Here is a 17,067-nt window from a genome sequence, read left to right as displayed (position 1 = left end):
TGTATTCTTTATGAGAGTGATGTTTCCTTTGATCTTTTGTCCATTTTCCACAACCTTGAATAGACTTTTCTGTCTGTCAAACACCAGAGTTAGGATTGAGTGAGATGATGGATACAAATTCACTTTGATGCAGCCTCCTTTCTATTTATTTATTTTTGTTTAAATCCAGTAAACCCAATAAATTATATTAATTTTACGGATGACAAATATCATTAGTCATTAATTATTATTAAGTATTAGGAAGCAGCTGATAGTTTGTCACGGGTCTGGAATCATAAGCGGTGAATCTAAGCCCCGCCTCTCTACCTGTTTGTTTTGTGTAGAACACGCCGCTTAAACACGCAGCGTGTTCTACACAAACAGCCTAACATACGGTCATCGTAGCAGCAAGGTGACAGGATGGTAGAGGCTCTTTGATGCAAACTTCATTAAGTTTACGCAGAAACGGGTGTTCTTAGTCTAGGGCGCTCACGTGTCCCCTCCGAGATCGCCACTGTGTGTGCGCTGCCTTGTCTTGTGTGTGTGCGCGCGCGGCGCGTGCCGTCTGAACAGCCCCGCCCCCCGTGCACACAAATAGACAGACAGAGCTCTCCGCTTCAACGAGAATACCGAAATTAAAATAATCATTAATTAACTGAAAATTGACTGACTTGGTGAGTTAAATATGGCAGAAAACGCTTGTGGAACACACAAAAAAAAGAAAAAGTAACTTCTCCAGTACCGATTGCAGAACCGTTCAGGTCAGATCTTAACGATACTGCGGTCTTGAAAAATGTGGCCCCGGGGCTGGTTCAATACCGGGGCACGGTACCCATCCCTAAAAGACAGTTTAATTTGTCAACATTTATTGAATTTAAAATGACAACCTTAAAGTCAAACCAAGAATTACAGTAGAGTTTGAGCAGTTTTGAGTCTTAAGGCCCGTACACACCGGGACGAATTTCACGCGCGATTTTCGCCGACGTTTAATACCTCTTGACTAAACAAAGGGCACCAATGAGAGTGTGCACACCGACGCGAAAAATTGCCACGCGTCAAAGCGTCAAAAAAAAAAAAAAACGCCTCGGGTTCGTTTTTTTTTTTGACGCGTCGCGTCGAAATCTATTCGACCAATGAGAATGGCGCTTTTGCACACGTGTCTGGAGCTTCTGAAGTTACAGTAAAACACAACTTGGGGGCGCTCAAACACAAAAGTGCCTTGCTGAGCACACATACCAGCGAAGAAGATAGACGCCGAGTTGCATCTACACAGCCGCGAAGAAATAATGACGGACATTCTAAAATATCCCCGAACCAAGCACCAGTTGGAGCAACGCCATCTAATGTCAGGGAATGAAATTGCATGTTCGCTCGGCTCCACGTCAGCGAAAATCGCCTGGGTGTGAACACAAAAAACGTGGCGAAAAACGCTGGCGGATAACGCCTGGCGAATATTCGTCCCGGTGTGTACGGGCCTTTACATTTTTTTATTGTCAGGATTTTGGAGCAAAAAGATTTGGACTCAATTTAACAATAATTGTCTTTATTTCCAAATCCAGCCCTTAATGAGACAAATGAGTGCAAACTGTCTGGTTGGAAAAAAAAGTAATTTGAACCGTCTTTTATATAACAGGACATCCTTCAAAAACCCTCACTGTCGGCTAATAGTTCTGCAGACAAAAACACAAAGAGTCAGAATTCCTCTGAAAATGTGCATGTGAGGAAAAAAAAATGAAAGAGAGACAGTCTGAGGTAGGAAGCTGCATGCATCTCTCTGTGGACTTGTTCCTGTCTGCCCAGCCGCTGTTTAAGTGCACATTCCACCTCCCGCACAAGAAGTCATCTAATTAGAATTTCCGAATACTTATTGTTCTGCAGCATTACCAAAACTGAGTCATTAACTCCTGCAAAAGCTACCTTTCATTACCCAGCTGAGGACGAATCACCCTGGGAAGGTTTTTATGTTTGAATGAAGACACACTCCATCGAAATCTGCAATTTAAAAACAAACAAAAGAAAAAAAAAAAGAAACAGCAAATGTGTCCCCAGAGATACCTTAAGTGCAAGAAGCAAAGGTTGTTTACTGAGCTTATGATTGCAAACATTTATAGTAACTCTGTTGTAAAGCTGTTTTTAGAATGGGTTCTGTGAATTGCAAGACTTCTTTTTTTTTCTTATAATTCTTTAGCACAACTGCATGCGACCAAGAGGGAACCTTAACGTCCCACTCCAATCATCTTTTGATCTATTGTAAAAGTGTTTCTAGTGGTCTTTTAATCATGAATATGTAGTTTTGAGACAAAATCCAAAACACTGTGTTGTTTTCTAGAACTTAGGCTGAATCTGAATTCTTCCCCTACCCCTATGGCTTCTCCCTCTCCTTCATTTATCGCTCCAAGCAGAGAGATACAGAAAAAAATAGTCTTAGAATTTGGACTGCACTAACACTCGATGACGTCATTAATGTTCGCTACCAGCACTAGGAAAATAAATGATAAAATCAGTTTTATAACTTAAAAAAGTCATGCTAAAACAATAAGTCATAACTTATATTTAAATGTAAACGTCTGTGCTTCAGAGCACTTACTTAAAACAAATTTGTGGCTGGCCCTACAGGCAGAGGGACGCAGAAGTTGTAGTCTCTTCGCTCTACACTTAAAAAGAATGATTTCGGACACCCCTAGTTCTTCAAATGCCCCTTCAATAGAAGGGTTAGGGAGAAGCCAGTGGGCGTATGGTTCGGCCATAGTTTTTTCACTGGAAATTTGCCTCTTCCCTCCCTTTCTCTCCATGCCAGGCTATGTTCACACTGTGAATGTGATACCCATTCCTGAAAGCGCTAATTGCACATTCTTGAACACATGTTTAGCCCATGGTGTTCACACTAGACGAGCAGGGAGGGGCTTCTTTTTTTTGTTTTTGTCTTCTACTGTCCACCACCTACAGTTAGAAGAGGGTTGGTGCAAATTGTAAAAAGGCATTTTAGTCTTGGGAATTTTGCTCCAGGCTTTTTCCTTTATCGCTTTATTCCGATACATGAAAGACTTGGGCTAAGTCCGAGTTCCCACCTAACTCCTAACTACTAAAAAGCTATATAGTGTGGCATTATGTAGTGCCCTGAATTTTAAAAGCAATTCGGACACCGTGCTCACTACTTTTGTTTTTGTTTTTTGTAAACCTTGGATATGACAGCATTGATTTCACGAAGATAAAATCTAATTGATATGGGTGTTTGCAAAGATTGTTTATGAAGCTGCTGTCTTCTAAAGATAAAAACGTTAATGGTTTATCAAAAAAATACATTTAAATACATTTTTTGGGGAAGAATTGTTCCGACACAATGCATTGTGGTCTATATTCGCTAATCTGGTGAGCATCAATGCACACTGGTTTTTTGCAGACTTCTTTCTGGGTAATTTCTAGGGCACTGGATTTTGGAATTGTTGATTCAGACAGCACTACAAAATGGCAAACACACTATATAGTGCACTATAAAGGGGTTAGGCAGGGTATTCGGACATAGCATTGATGCCGGCTGGGCAAACCGCAATTATTAATTTTTCCTCCATGATGAATTTTCAAGTGGTTGGCATTTCCGAGAATTAAATGGACGCCCTCCTTAAGTCACTACCAAATCCAAGTACCTGATTCATCAAATTTTGACCATTTTAACTTTCAACGGGCATTTAATGGCTGCACGTTTTGTACGTAGAGTCTGAAAAACAGTTTTAGAAACTTGTGAAGCGACACGTGAACATGAGAGTTTTTAACGCAGAACCCCAGAAACGGGCATCTATACGCCTTTACATAGAGTTTTCGTTGAAAGTGGTCACTTAAACACATGTTGTGCAGGGTGGAATGAACTTACTTTACTGAAAGCTCTCTGTCTACTCTCTCCCCCTAGCTTACAGCCCCTTACACTCCCATGCTAACATTACTGGTGGGTGCAACACAAATGGCGAGCAATATTGGAGCTGTCCAGCTGTCCAGTTTTGATCCAGATGCAGCTCAGAGGAGGAAAACAAAGACATACATGGATCTAGTCGAATACAAGTGGATGCATCAGAATGGAGCGGAGCAGGGAGCTTGTGGCCTGCCCAGTTATTTTTTTGTTTACAAATATGACTTTCTTTTCAAGCTGCATTTTTTCATCAGCTCCTGATTCACAATGATATGACTAAAGAAATACGGAAATATGCAATTTCTAGCTTAATTTTCTTTTTATGTGTTCTCCATCATTAGAAATATGCTATTGAAACATGCTAAAAACACCAAAAACATCATATATATCTAGGTTGGTTTTAGGCCTTTCCAGTCAGCTGACAGCATTTTCTTCCTTCGGTTGATTCTTTTCGGTGTTTTGTACACAAACTGAAATGGGAGTCACTTTGTGTCTCTTGCCACAAAATGACAATTTGCTGAGTCTTAAATTATTCAAAGGTTGACAATGCTAGAACCGATCAAGTAAAAGAGAAAATAACATTTAAGGGACTGAAAAGGTTGTGTGAATCTCAACTCTAGTTCATCATATTTTCATAAAAATTGTGAGTCCTTATTGAATATCCTGTTGGAACATTATTGCTTTATTCTTGTTTTAGGCTTTTTAAAACAACACAGAGAGTGTTAGAGCATTGCTTCCCCCCCTTAATCTCGTTATTTTACTTACTGGTCATGTCATGCCATTTTTCTCCTAGGGAAACATTGACTTTTATTTGACCGTTGATAGATCGGCTCTGACAAGGAAAATAACTCTGTAAACTGTAGTTTCTGAAGATGATGAGGAAAAATTTAGGGGCTAAACTCTATTTTTACTTCGTCATCAAATACAATCGAATTTTGAGGCCACTTTCTTTTCTACCCCCCCCCCCCCCCACACACACACACACACACATAGCCCTTGCTGTTACAATTTGACTCTTTATTAAAAATTGCTGAACTTTTACAGTTTGAAGCAAAAAACTAACCTTGTTATAGCAGCTGATGCTGCAGTTTAATAGTTATGAATATGATTAGGGTTATGGTGAACAATGAAGACTGTGCAGATCTTTGCTGCCACGGGACCTGATATGACCTTATGGCCGGTAGCTGCTTCCGTGTTCATTGTTTGTCAGATGTTTGCTAATCTGAACTCTTTGGTTTACTTCTGACATTTGAATAGCCATGAGGTTCATTATGGCCATAAAAGATGTGGGAACCAAGGAACAAATGCAAATGAGAATAGACTAGATTTGTATTCCTTTTTGTTGCAATGATGCATCAACAGGCCTGGATTTAGCCAGCCCCACTATGGGGTGTAGGTAGAAAATCAATGGGGGGAAATCTGGGTGTCCTGACAGTTCGGGGTGTCATATCCCTCCAAGACCTTAAAAGGTTTAGAAAATCATCCTATTATCATATCAGTTCATCTATCAATATGTCCATTTTCTCCTTTAATCTATTTGATGTGTCTCTTTTTGACACTACCCTCTGCATTTACTGGCCTTGGGACAGGCACAAACTGGATTAGGCATTTTCAGTTTGTGTGCCCTTTTTTACTTGTTTCTCTAATTCCTTCTGTATCAGAACAAAGCTGTGCTCCGTTTCTTTATGTCTTTAGTTCTGGGAGGACAGGAGTCCCGCGGCGTGCTGAGAAAAATCAGTGACACCCTGGAGGTGATCATGAAAAGAATGGACGCTCTGTCTAAACTGGGAAACGCCACAGACAACCACCGGCTGGAAGAACTGAGCTCAGCTCTGGACAGGTACACACAACAGCAACCAACTCACCTCCTATACTTGTGGGGCGGCAGAGGCTCAGGAGCAGGTTGTTTAATATTCAAAGGGTTGGCGGTTTGATCCCCGCTCCCCTCAGTCAACTGTCATTGTGTCCTTGGGCAAGTCACTTCACACTTCCTGCCTCCAGTGTGGCTCCACTGGTGTGTGAATGTGCATGAATGTCCCAGTGATGGTCAGAGGGGCCGTAGGCGCGAACTGGCAGCCACGCCTCTGTTAGTCTGCCCCAGGGCAGCTGTGGCTACATCAGTAGCTCACCATCACCAAGAATGAATGAGGACTGAATGATTAGTGGACACATTGTAAGAGCTTTGAGTGTCTGGAAAAGCGCAAATAAATCTAATCCATTATTATGTTGGGGTAATCCATTATTACTGTTGTTACTTAAAATGTACGAATGTAAACATGTCAGGCCAACTATGGTGCAGTGGTAGAGCGATCAACCTCTATTTGATATATCGTAGGTTCGGTTCCTATCCTGCTGTTCCCCTATCCCTCCCTGCTCTCTGGCCCCGTTGGCGGTCCTGCTGGCCCTGGCCTGGGTGGCGGATGCGATTGCCCGGCGGGCGGTTGTTCTCTATCTGCTACTGTGCAAGTGTTGGGGGGTGGTCCTGGATACCGCCGCTGCCGCGGTTTAGGGATGACTGGGCACTCTCCCTCTGTCGTTTTACATTCCATCATCCACTTTAGAAGAACATAAACAGTGACTCGAGGACAGGTGTTAGCTCACCTTTGCAGTTTGCGTGACTGAATGAAATTTTTCATGTGTGTTAGTGTGAATGCACAAGTATGTGTGTGTAAACGGTTTGTATTTTGTACATGTTTACTTGTTTGTTTGTGAACAGGTATGTTTGTAAAATTTTAGTGTGTGTGTGTGTGTGGACAGCCCCCGCCCCTTTTAGATCTGTTTCACTTCTAAACCTGAATGTAATGATTATAAACATCCAGCATCTTGTTGCTTTATGGTTTTAACCCCCCCCCCCTTCTATAATCGCCCACCTACTCCCCCCTCTTTAACAATCCTCTCTACTCTTCCCTCCTTTTTTTCACCGTCTAGTCCCACAAAAAACTGTTACAAATATGGTTACAATAAATGTTTACACACGTTTACACAGAATCTCATGTTAGCTTCAAGTAGTTAACGAATCAAATAAAACCGTTTATGCATTTGACTAATTGGAAGAAGTGCTTTATGTCATCGACCAACCAAACAGAGGACTTTTATGTTAGATGCCCGCCTCCTATGTAAGGTCATTTGGAGCATAATTTAAGTTATGTTGTCTTTTGTTTAGATAAAACTGTTGTAGTAAAATAGAAATTATGTTTTCGTTGTTTAGCTATTTGTTTATGTATCACAAGTCCTAGCGTCATTGATCACTAACATCGCACAGCGCAAGTTGTCCTCATATCGTGCAGCTCTATTTGATATAACCTTCTCTGACCAGAAACTTGAGGAAGAACCCTCCAACTCATAGAAATATCTTTGTCATTCAGAGTATAATTTATATTTCTTCACACAAAGCCACGTGACTAAACTCTCAACCACAATTATTTAACAGCCCATTAATTGCCCTCTCAGGGTCCAATCTGGTAATGTTCTTGTGACACAAAGGCCATTTTTCTTGGTGGTGAAAACATTTCTCCCTGCATGGCTAAGGGTCAGGGTTGACCTGAGGTATTACAGTGGACAGAATTCCTTTCCAAAACCCATTATTTTCCCCCCATGCTCTCCTGCAGTTCATAGCATACCGGGTATGTGCTGTGTGTTTAGATGGCTATTGCGTCTATATCTATCAGTTTGTAGGGACCTGATGGAATGCAAAATTTGGAGTTAGAGTTTGACAAACTTAGCATTAGAATTGTTTTAATTTGTAATAAGGACAATCATTAAATGCAAACATATGGAAAAATGCAAAAATATGCTGTTTCGCTAAAATAGACTGGCTGTTTGAGCTTTATCTTTCTGCACCTGCATTCATTATTATGAATTTTCCAGGTTTTATATTTAACAAAAAATCACTTGGAAATGCAAGAATTCAAAAGTTCCAATTTAAATACTTTATTTCAGGGTTTGTTTTTATTCAAAATGCTAAAAGAAATTCATGATTCATTGCAGAAGCACTGGAAGCTTCCCTTTTTTATCAACTTAGCAGAGATTCACCTTCAGTTGTTCAAAAAAACGCATATGCAGTAAGATGGTCCTCCAAACCCTGGTGACTGCAGTGGTCAGACACACATGCACAAAATTAAAATGATAGTTTTGAACAAATTTCCACTTGCAAAAAAATTCCATGTTTTGTATGCCAACAGTTTTTGTTTCCTAAAGTACAAATGGGAACTTCACATTTTTAAGCTGAGGCCCGACAGGTTTTGCCAAAAAACCAATTATTTAAACCTTTTAAAAAATATGAAGGCAGCAATAGAAAGCGTCCTGTCGTGCTGAAGAAAATGTGAAAAAATGTGCTCTGTTTGCTTTTAAAATTGATTAAAAATGCAGATCTTTGGATTCTCTTTGTCTTTTTTATGGCAATTAAATGAGGCTTTGACAGTCTCATCTGGTTGTAATTACTGTTCCAGTTCTGTTAGGAGAGATGCTCAATAACAGTAAAATAGATTAAATAACAGTAAAGTAAAAACTCAGATTTGAAGTCTTAACAAACTTTACATCAAACTTTTGGCAAAAAAATTCTTGTCATTTACTTTTCTTTTACTTCTTGCAGACTCTTCCTTAAATTGTTTCAAACTTGTATATTTTTAGGAGTTGTATCCTTTATATTTTTTTTGGCATCAGAATTCTTTTTTTAACAAAATGATGCATTTATTTTACCATAAAAAGCTTTACAGAGAGAGCTTACTGTGAACTTTAGTCTTTCTTGAATTGTATGATCCATGCTATACTCCACACCATGATATGACCTCTTCCATGCTTTAGTGAGCGATATGAATGGTTTTGTCACTTTAGAGGGGAAGACAACCACAATCAATTTAAACAAATTGAGTCAAATTGAGTTAAAAAAAACTTTACAAATCTTTTAAATGTTAAATATATTTCAATACAAATCTATGTCAACATATAACATTTAAATCCATGTAAAATAAATGTACTTTAGATATTTACATTCATATTTGCATGTTCTTGTTTGCATAAAATATTTGATTTGTAAAATTAAATTTGATCAAAAGAGAACATATTTTAAACATATTGTGCTCTAAATACTCGTGTTTTTCTAGGCAAATTCTTTAAAATTTATATTCTTTAAATTTATACTGAGGAATTACTGCTAACTTTGCACTTCAATGATCGTAATTAGTCATCTTAAGTGAATAGAATGGAGCTTCTCTTGTGGCAAACACATTGTTTTCCTCACATGTTTTTGACTTTCTCTAATTTTCATAACATGATGGGATAGAAAATGGTAATATTATTCAGTTTTTAAACTCTTCTTTTTTCTTTGTTTCCTTTTTTTCAGTTTTTATAGTTGTATTTTGAAAACTGTCTGCTGTTCTTTGTTTCTGCCAAGAGCTTGTTGGTCAAATGATGTCAAATTCACTAAATGAGATTTGAAAGCGGACTAATTTTTGCCCTTTTCTATATTCCCTACTGACTTAAGAGACTAGTCGAAGTATCCTCATTGCTGTAGTATCTAAACAAATAAAAAATTCAGTTTATTTCTAATGAAAAGTATTAAAAGATATGGAAAATTGCTGGACAGAATGATAAGAATAAACGTTTTTTCTCTCAATTTTCTTTTTAACATTTCTGTTGTTTGCTTTATTTTATGTACTACAGGATTCAGCCTGTTGGATTGGTGGAGCGGATCCAGGCCATAGCTCAGAACATGTCTGATATGGCAGTGCGGGTGGAGCAGATCCTGCAGCGCAGCATTGCCACCAACAGAGGTTTAGAAAAACACTTTATTATATCCTCTACTGCTCTTTTCTCAATATGAAGGTTTAACTGTAGTTTTTTGAGCAAACCTAGTTTTGTTTTCTTGCCTGTCAGTCCAACCTACGCTTTCAGACTGGTCGATCGTGCAGAACGTGATCATTATCTGCTCAAGCAAGAAACCATATTTTGTTTCACTATGAATGATCAGGCAGACGTTTCACACAAAAAGCTCAAGAACTTTCACAAATTACTTTTATTTCAATAGGATCCAGATATTCTCAGCTACCTTAAATAGTCTTCAATTAAAGGGCCTATATGATGCAAAATGAACTTTTTTAAGCTTTTAAGTGCATTATATTGTTAATACCTGCGGTATTTTGATCCATTCATGTATTTCTGAGCATTCCTCCAAAAACCTGTGCTCTGAGCATTGGCATACATGTATAGGCCTCTTAAGGGATTTCACTGCAGAATTGAAGTCTAAAGCTACAGTACGTTTACACTGCCATTGGTAACCAGCGTTTAACTGACCACTTTCAATGAAAAGTCCATGTAAACGCATGTGAATACGCGTATTGGGATTTCAACCGTTAAAAAATTGATCGTGGAGGGGAACTTAATAATAGCGGTTTGTTCGCGGCCGGAATTCCATGACAGCAAGTCTTTCATATATCATAATAGAGCTGTGAAAGAAAAAGCCTGGAGGTAGATTCACGAGATTTGCACGGCTTACACATTTCGTACCAAACCTCTTTCCATCTCTAGGTGGTAGACGTGTTCAAGAACGCACGTCACGTCTCTCAGTGTGAAGGTAGCACAACAGTAAGACTAACCATTTCATTCCCACCAATCAAGTGGCAGCACTGAAATATTAACCTTTGTCAGATAATTTTTTCTGCTGTCATAACGTTAGATCTCACTGATTTGGGTATAGACCTGAAGCTGCTGCCGTTCTGGCTACAGCGCTTTTCCCTGGGCTCTTTCTTTATCATGCTAATAAGAACGGTGGGCAATTATTTGTGTTTGATTGCACACTTTGACATTTGGCAAGAGGCGGGTACAGGAGCTGAGACTGCTCTTTTAATTAAGCTAACCAGTGCTGGGATTTGGGGGGGGGGGCAGAGTGATTGACAGATGAGAAACAGAGAAAGACAAGAGCGTTGCGAGGAGGGAAAATGGGATGCAGGATGGGGGAAGGGAGATCTTTATTTTTTTATGATTCACAGTAATTCAGTCTATGTATAGTACATCTGATGAATAGGCTTTAACAAACTGGTCTATTCAAAGAGCTTGTTATCCTTCCTGCTAGTCTATTGTGCTCTAAAGACTGGAGGAAAGACTGTAGAGACCCATAGAGAGGCATCTAAAAATAACAGCTCCAACAATTTTGCACAAATAGCAATTTGTTTTTTTAATGCTAGTTTTGTGCTTTGTGTTTTTTGCCATTTTTCTAACTGATTTATGCTTGTGTGAGAATTTTTTACACCTTACTTTTTTTTTCTCATCAGCCAAAGATGGGGCTTTTGGACAATGTGAGATTCCCAAGGATCCCCGTTACCCAGACTGCACCAGCAAGATGGATGTAAGATTTTGGCCTCAGACAGAAAGAAAATTGCCCAAAAATGATGATCTTTTTTTTTTATACGGTGACTTTATTTGATGACAACAAAACAGTTTTTCAAGACAACTAGATACGTAGAGACTTTTTCAAGAAAAACAGAAAACAAAAATTTACTATAAACAACCGGAAGAACATAAACAAAAAGTAGCTGTAAAATAAAATAGTAGAAACTCTCTCCCTGCTCCTCGCCATTCTGATGCATCTGCTTGCAGACAAATAGATCCATGTTCATCTTCATTTTCCACGTCCGATATGGAATCTGTTTTGAAGCTGTACAGCTGGGTAGCTCCAGTGTTGCTCGCCAGTTTTGTTTCACCGGTTGATAGCAGCTTGATGGCTCAGATGGTTGGGTGTAGGGCTGGCGCATGGGAAACCAGAGTTTGATTTACAGGAGGTGCAATGAGCTAGTCCGGTGTGGGTCTTTCATGCTACTGCCTAACAGCATAATAATAATAATAATGGATTGGATTTATCTGCGCTTTTCAAGACACCCAAAGCGCTTACATTGTGTCCATTATTCATTCACTCCTCATTCATACTTGGTGATGGTAAGCTATGGTTGTAGCCACAGCTGCCCTGGGGCAGACTGACAGAGGCGTGGCTGCCATTTCGCGCCTACGGCCCCTCTGACCATCACCGGTATCATTCATACACATTCACACACCAGTGGAGCAACACTGGAGGCAAGGAGGGTGAAGTGTCTTGTGTTAGGTTGGGGTGTGAGTGGCTGTAAGTTAGCGAGAGGGCATGTAAACAGATGAGGAAAAGTGAAAGACCAGTGGTTAACCTTCTAAATGGGACTTACGAGCCACAAAACTTAAAAAGACACCATATTGTCAAATTCTATATGTTTTTAAAAAGTGTAACCGGGCTAGCCTGTCTTGTAGGATGTAGGTGTGTTTTACTCCAGCACATACACCAAAAACAGAAGAAAATTGTGTACTTTTTAGAATTAGTTTTGCTTTAGCTGTTGTCAAAGTTTTAATAAAGGTTAAACAGACGTTAAACTCTTCTATCACAGGTCATTATAAGTAAGCTTTGATGTGTTAAAGCAACTACAAAAAGTAACTTTCACAACTCACTTCCTTTTTGTTTTTTAAACATGCTATGTAAAATGTAAATTTTTCTTTTCTTTTTTTGTCCTTTGTGGGATTTCTTTTTTTACATTTCTTTTATTGAGTTTTTAACATATTTTCAAAACAGACAACACTAACATATTACAAGAACAATTTGTGGAAAGAAAAAAAAATCAATAATGTAGAAAAAAAAGAGAAGAAAAAAAAAGACAATCCTTTGTGGGATTTAAATGAGATTTAAAGTATCAACCTTGCACATTAGTTATTAATCAGGAATACATTTGACACAATTTTGCCCCAAAAAGTTAACAGCTAAGGACAGGATTAAAAACGAAATTCTGTACACAAGAGTGCAAGATTACACAACTCATAAATTCAAATGTATTAAAATTTAAAGACATTTATTTTGTTCTGAAGCATTTATGCCAACTGAAGTTGCATTAAAGAGGATATACTCAAAGGAATTTGCTGTGCAGTTGTAATTGGAAAACATCTTCCAGGTTTACATCTTTAAAACAAAATGTATTTTTGCTTTCCAGTGGATGCGTGCTCGCTGGACCTCAGACCCTTGCTATGCATTTTACGGTGTCGATGGCTCAGATTGCTCTTTTCTCATCTATCTGAGTGAGGTGGAGTGGTTCTGCCCCCCACTGGTCTGGAGGAATCAGACCACGACACCCACCGTGAAGCCTCTCGCCAGGAAACAGGTAATCCAAAGTCCACGTTGTTTGTGTTACTTCCAAGGCATTGCAAATGCAGTATTAGTACTTAAACATATAAAAACAGTTTTAGTTTTGTAGTAATCGTAAAGACTGCTATAGTAAGATCTTAGTAGGATTTCTGCATATTTGTTTCTGCAGATGCATTAAGAAAAATGTTCCTCTACACTCTCCGACTCACACATTGCCTCCTCTCAAGCACTAGTTTCTCTTTGTGTTTGCATTGCTGCATCAATTAGTTTTGTGTCTTCAGAGCAAACACAGATGCGCTGAACTTCTCGTCACCCCCACAAGGTTGCCCTACTCTTCGTCTTTGCTTCCTCGCTCCAGTTATCCCCCCACAGCCATGAAGCTGGTACTAAAGGCCAGGAGTTTCCCCTGCCGTTCTGCCTTCTGCTCTAATTGCCAGCCGTTTTTGTCTAATCCCGAGGCTTCCCCTTTGATACTTCACGTTTAGCTCTCCTAACATAAATTGCTCCTGGGACCAATAATAAATCTGCACTTCTTGTCCTCAGTATAGCGATGGCATTGATATTTGTCTTTGAGTGGAATTTAAATAAATTAATGGGTTTGACAGATCTGCAGCTTTCATTTGGGAGTATTTTTTGTCTCTGTCTTTACTCCATGATCCACTATCACTTAAAAAGTGTTAACTCAGACATTGATTACACTGAGCGAAGTAAAGATGTACTGTGTGAGCATATGATGAGACAAATTTAAAATCCCCTCAGGCAAATATTCAGAAACGTTGTACCCAAAGGTACAAGAGAAAATTCAGTTTGACAGCTTGTCTGTACGCCTTACACTTTTAATCATCATGACTAAAAAGCTAAACCCAGATGTTATGAACAGATGTGGGATGTCTCAATTGGTTTTCCTTTCAGTCTAAATATGTATATAATTTTTTTTCTGAATTAGATGTAATGTACTTAGAGATCAACATTTATGATTTAATGTTTTTATAAGAATTTTTTTTTCTTTTTGTCTTTATTTTTACCTATAGTCCCACTGATAAGGTTTTTGGGGTAGCTCTGCAAACCAGGTGTCCCTGTGTGAGAGGTTTAAAGAAAAGTGAGTATGGCAAGCAAAAAAAAAAAAAAAAAAACTCATAAAACAGGACAAATGACTTAAAAAACTGTGTTTTTTGATGGCTGTTTTTTATGTGGATTCTCTTGACACCTTATGATCTTTTTGGGTTGCCATACAAGATAGACAAATCTGAACCGTGTCACCCGTGAGCTACTGCTCTGCTTGTTTTACAGTTAGCCCTGCTTCAGCAATTACTGGTCACCGGGGGTTCTCAAAGTGCGGCATGTGGGCCAATGGCGGGAAGATTTCTTTGTGGCCCTCAATAAATGAGAGCTAGAGCAGGTTCCTTTAAGAAAAAACATTGTGTTGGTGAGGAGAAAAGGCGCTTTCAAGCTAAGTGGTCAAATGCTTAGTTTTGTCGTACCTCATGGGCTAGATAAAGTCATGTGCCTGATGTGCAAGCAGGTAAATGCAATCCAGAATTCAAAATAAACTGTCGCTATGTTACAAATCATAAAAACTAGGACAAATTTACCGGTGAGGAGCGCAACAACAAGCTCCAACAACTACAACGAGGCTATGCAGCACACCAGATGTTTACAAAAATGGCTAAATCCAGTGAAGCTGTGACAGAAGCTAGATATGTTGTTGGAAATGCTCCAGCGTAGGAAGCTTTTAAGTGACAGGGAGTTTGTAAAAAGAATTTATGCTGAAAGGAGATGACATTGTTTGTCTAGAGCAAAAGAAAACATTTGAAGAAATAATTCTATCAAATGATACAATTACTAGACGAGTAGAAGATCTGCGGGCAGCAACCACCGACCGCAACTGGGAAAACATCTGGAGGACCTTGTTAACTGTACGAATGACACTTGGTCATTAAAGTTTTTAAAAACAACTTTTTCTGTTTATCCATTTTTTGCCCACCAAAATTGGTCCCCAGTCTGATGTCGAGTTCCTAATTTGGCCCTCTGCAACAAAATCTTTGAGAACCCCTGTTTTATACAGTCAAGGGGGTTTATGATTCCTTTTGCTTGCCATACTAGATAGACCAAATTTTTAACTTAATGTAACTATCTTACAATCATCCTCAGTATGTCTATGTGTTTGTGAATGTGACCATGAAGACCTTCTAGCCAGGTATTAAAGGGCTATATAAGTATACGCCATTTACCTTTTTTTTCGTCATTGATGCGTCTGTGTCAACAAATTTCTTTAAAGGTATTCATTCTGTGTAGGGTGGTGGAATGTGTTTTGATGTAGGCGGTAGGTAAACCAGCTCAGTGGCCTTGTGGTTAGAGTGTCCGCCGTGTAACTGGGAGGTCGTGGGTTTAAAAATGGGACCCAATGCCTGACGCTCAAGGATTGTGTCTGCAGCCCATCGCAGCTCACCGCAGACACAAATGCGGAGTCAAATGTGGAGAACAAATTTCGCACACCTAGGTGTGTGACAGATATTGAGACTTTAACTTTAAAGGATAATCAGGTTTCTTTTTTTATTTCAGTTTTTTAAGATTTCATTTTGATTTCTGGAAATTACTTTTGTTTTCCGAAATGCTTTTTTTCTTTTTTACAGAAACTGGAAAAAGTAGATACTATGGGACATTGCTGAGTGGATGATGAAGTTTGTCCATCATTTCAACCAAAAGTTATTTGGCAGGAAACGATACTGGTTATCCTCCATACTAACATACTAATCATCAAACTTTTATTAGTATGCAGAAATTGAAGACGCAGCTGAAGAAAGTCAAACGTCAAAAATCAAACGTCATCATCCTATTAGCAGTGTCACGTAGTAAATACCTCTTCAGTTTTCTTCTTTTGTCTTGTTTTATAAAATTTCACTTTTGTTTTCTGAAACTTTTCTTTTTTTATTTCTTAAATGTAATGCTGTTTTGTCATTTGTTTTTACTTTTTGCTATCATTGTGGTCTTTAATATGTTTTTGCGTTTAGTGATTCGTCAGTGTGATATGCACTTCAGGGCCCCCGTGCTTTTTGTCTAAAATACAGTTTAATAGTATGTTAGTTGACTTTTCCCTATCAGGAGACACAGCAATGCAACGTTTGACATTTGACTAAAACACTGGCACTCATGGAATTTTTACTCTGAAATTTTATTGAATGTTGAGGATTTCATTTGGTACATGTACAAAATGTTTTGTTTACAAAATTTGTATGAAAATCGATTTGGAGTTTAGGCAGAAGGTAGTTGCTGTTAAAATGTGACTCGCCGAAACACATAATTTATTATAATTGGTTCAAAAAAACAAAAAGAAGCATCGTAATGAGAGCAAATAATGCAGACAGCTTTTTTCTTACATGGCTTCCTCTTCTGGACATAATGTTCTACAGGAAAATGTCATGAAGGCTCTTCGTCATGGCGGAAGCCATTGCCCAGGAAAAATTCTGTTACTCAAACAGCCTTACATCAAAGCAAGACTGAAGTCTGTCTATGAAGATTGAAAACATGAAGATGAGCTTCAGAAGTCTGTCCCTTTGATGTGATAAGTCCAAACTTGTACTCCCCGGCCATATGGAAGCTGCTCTGTGGAGGAAGAAGAAAATCTTCAATGCAGAGATTCTCTGAGGCTGCTCTGCTGCTTCCAGCAAAAGAAACCTTGATGAGTGCATGTGATCATGAAAAGCCAACCCTCTGTCGGAATTGAATGCCTTAGTAGCTAAAGGTCATCGCTGGGACCTTTTAACAGGACAGTTAAAGGTTATTGTCAAATAGTGGCTCTTTTTCATGAAGGTTCTGTCTTGGAATTTACATAATAAATTATATGTTTATGAAATCCCAGTTTCATTTGATTGGAACATTTTCAACATTAAGGAATCTCAGCAAGCCTACTTATGGTTTCATCACAAGCCACACTGGGAAGAACATCTCCTAATTAAATTATCCTATAAAAACATTCCATAACCACAATGAAACCACATTGTCTAGTTAGTTATTTAATGACTAAATTACGGTGGAAGCT

General features: G+C 38.8%; 1 protein-coding gene across 2 annotated transcripts in view; it reads left to right on the top strand.

Moving 5' to 3' along the window:
- Window positions 1-17,067, top strand: part of LOC101163172 (alpha-1,6-mannosylglycoprotein 6-beta-N-acetylglucosaminyltransferase B) — a 91,866-nt gene that overhangs the window by 13,799 nt on the left and 61,000 nt on the right. For both annotated transcript variants that reach the window (XM_023957678.1, XM_023957679.1), the window contains exons 3-6: window positions 5,576-5,720; window positions 9,542-9,651; window positions 11,149-11,222; window positions 12,877-13,044. In XM_023957678.1, the coding sequence (XP_023813446.1) occupies window positions 5,576-5,720; window positions 9,542-9,651; window positions 11,149-11,222; window positions 12,877-13,044 (497 nt within the window). The remainder of the gene's footprint in view (window positions 1-5,575; window positions 5,721-9,541; window positions 9,652-11,148; window positions 11,223-12,876; window positions 13,045-17,067) is intronic.

This window comes from Oryzias latipes, chromosome 8 (assembly GCF_002234675.1).
Source record: "Oryzias latipes chromosome 8, ASM223467v1".
NCBI lineage: Eukaryota > Metazoa > Chordata > Actinopteri > Beloniformes > Adrianichthyidae > Oryzias > Oryzias latipes.
This window is presented reverse-complemented; position numbering and strand designations above follow the sequence as displayed.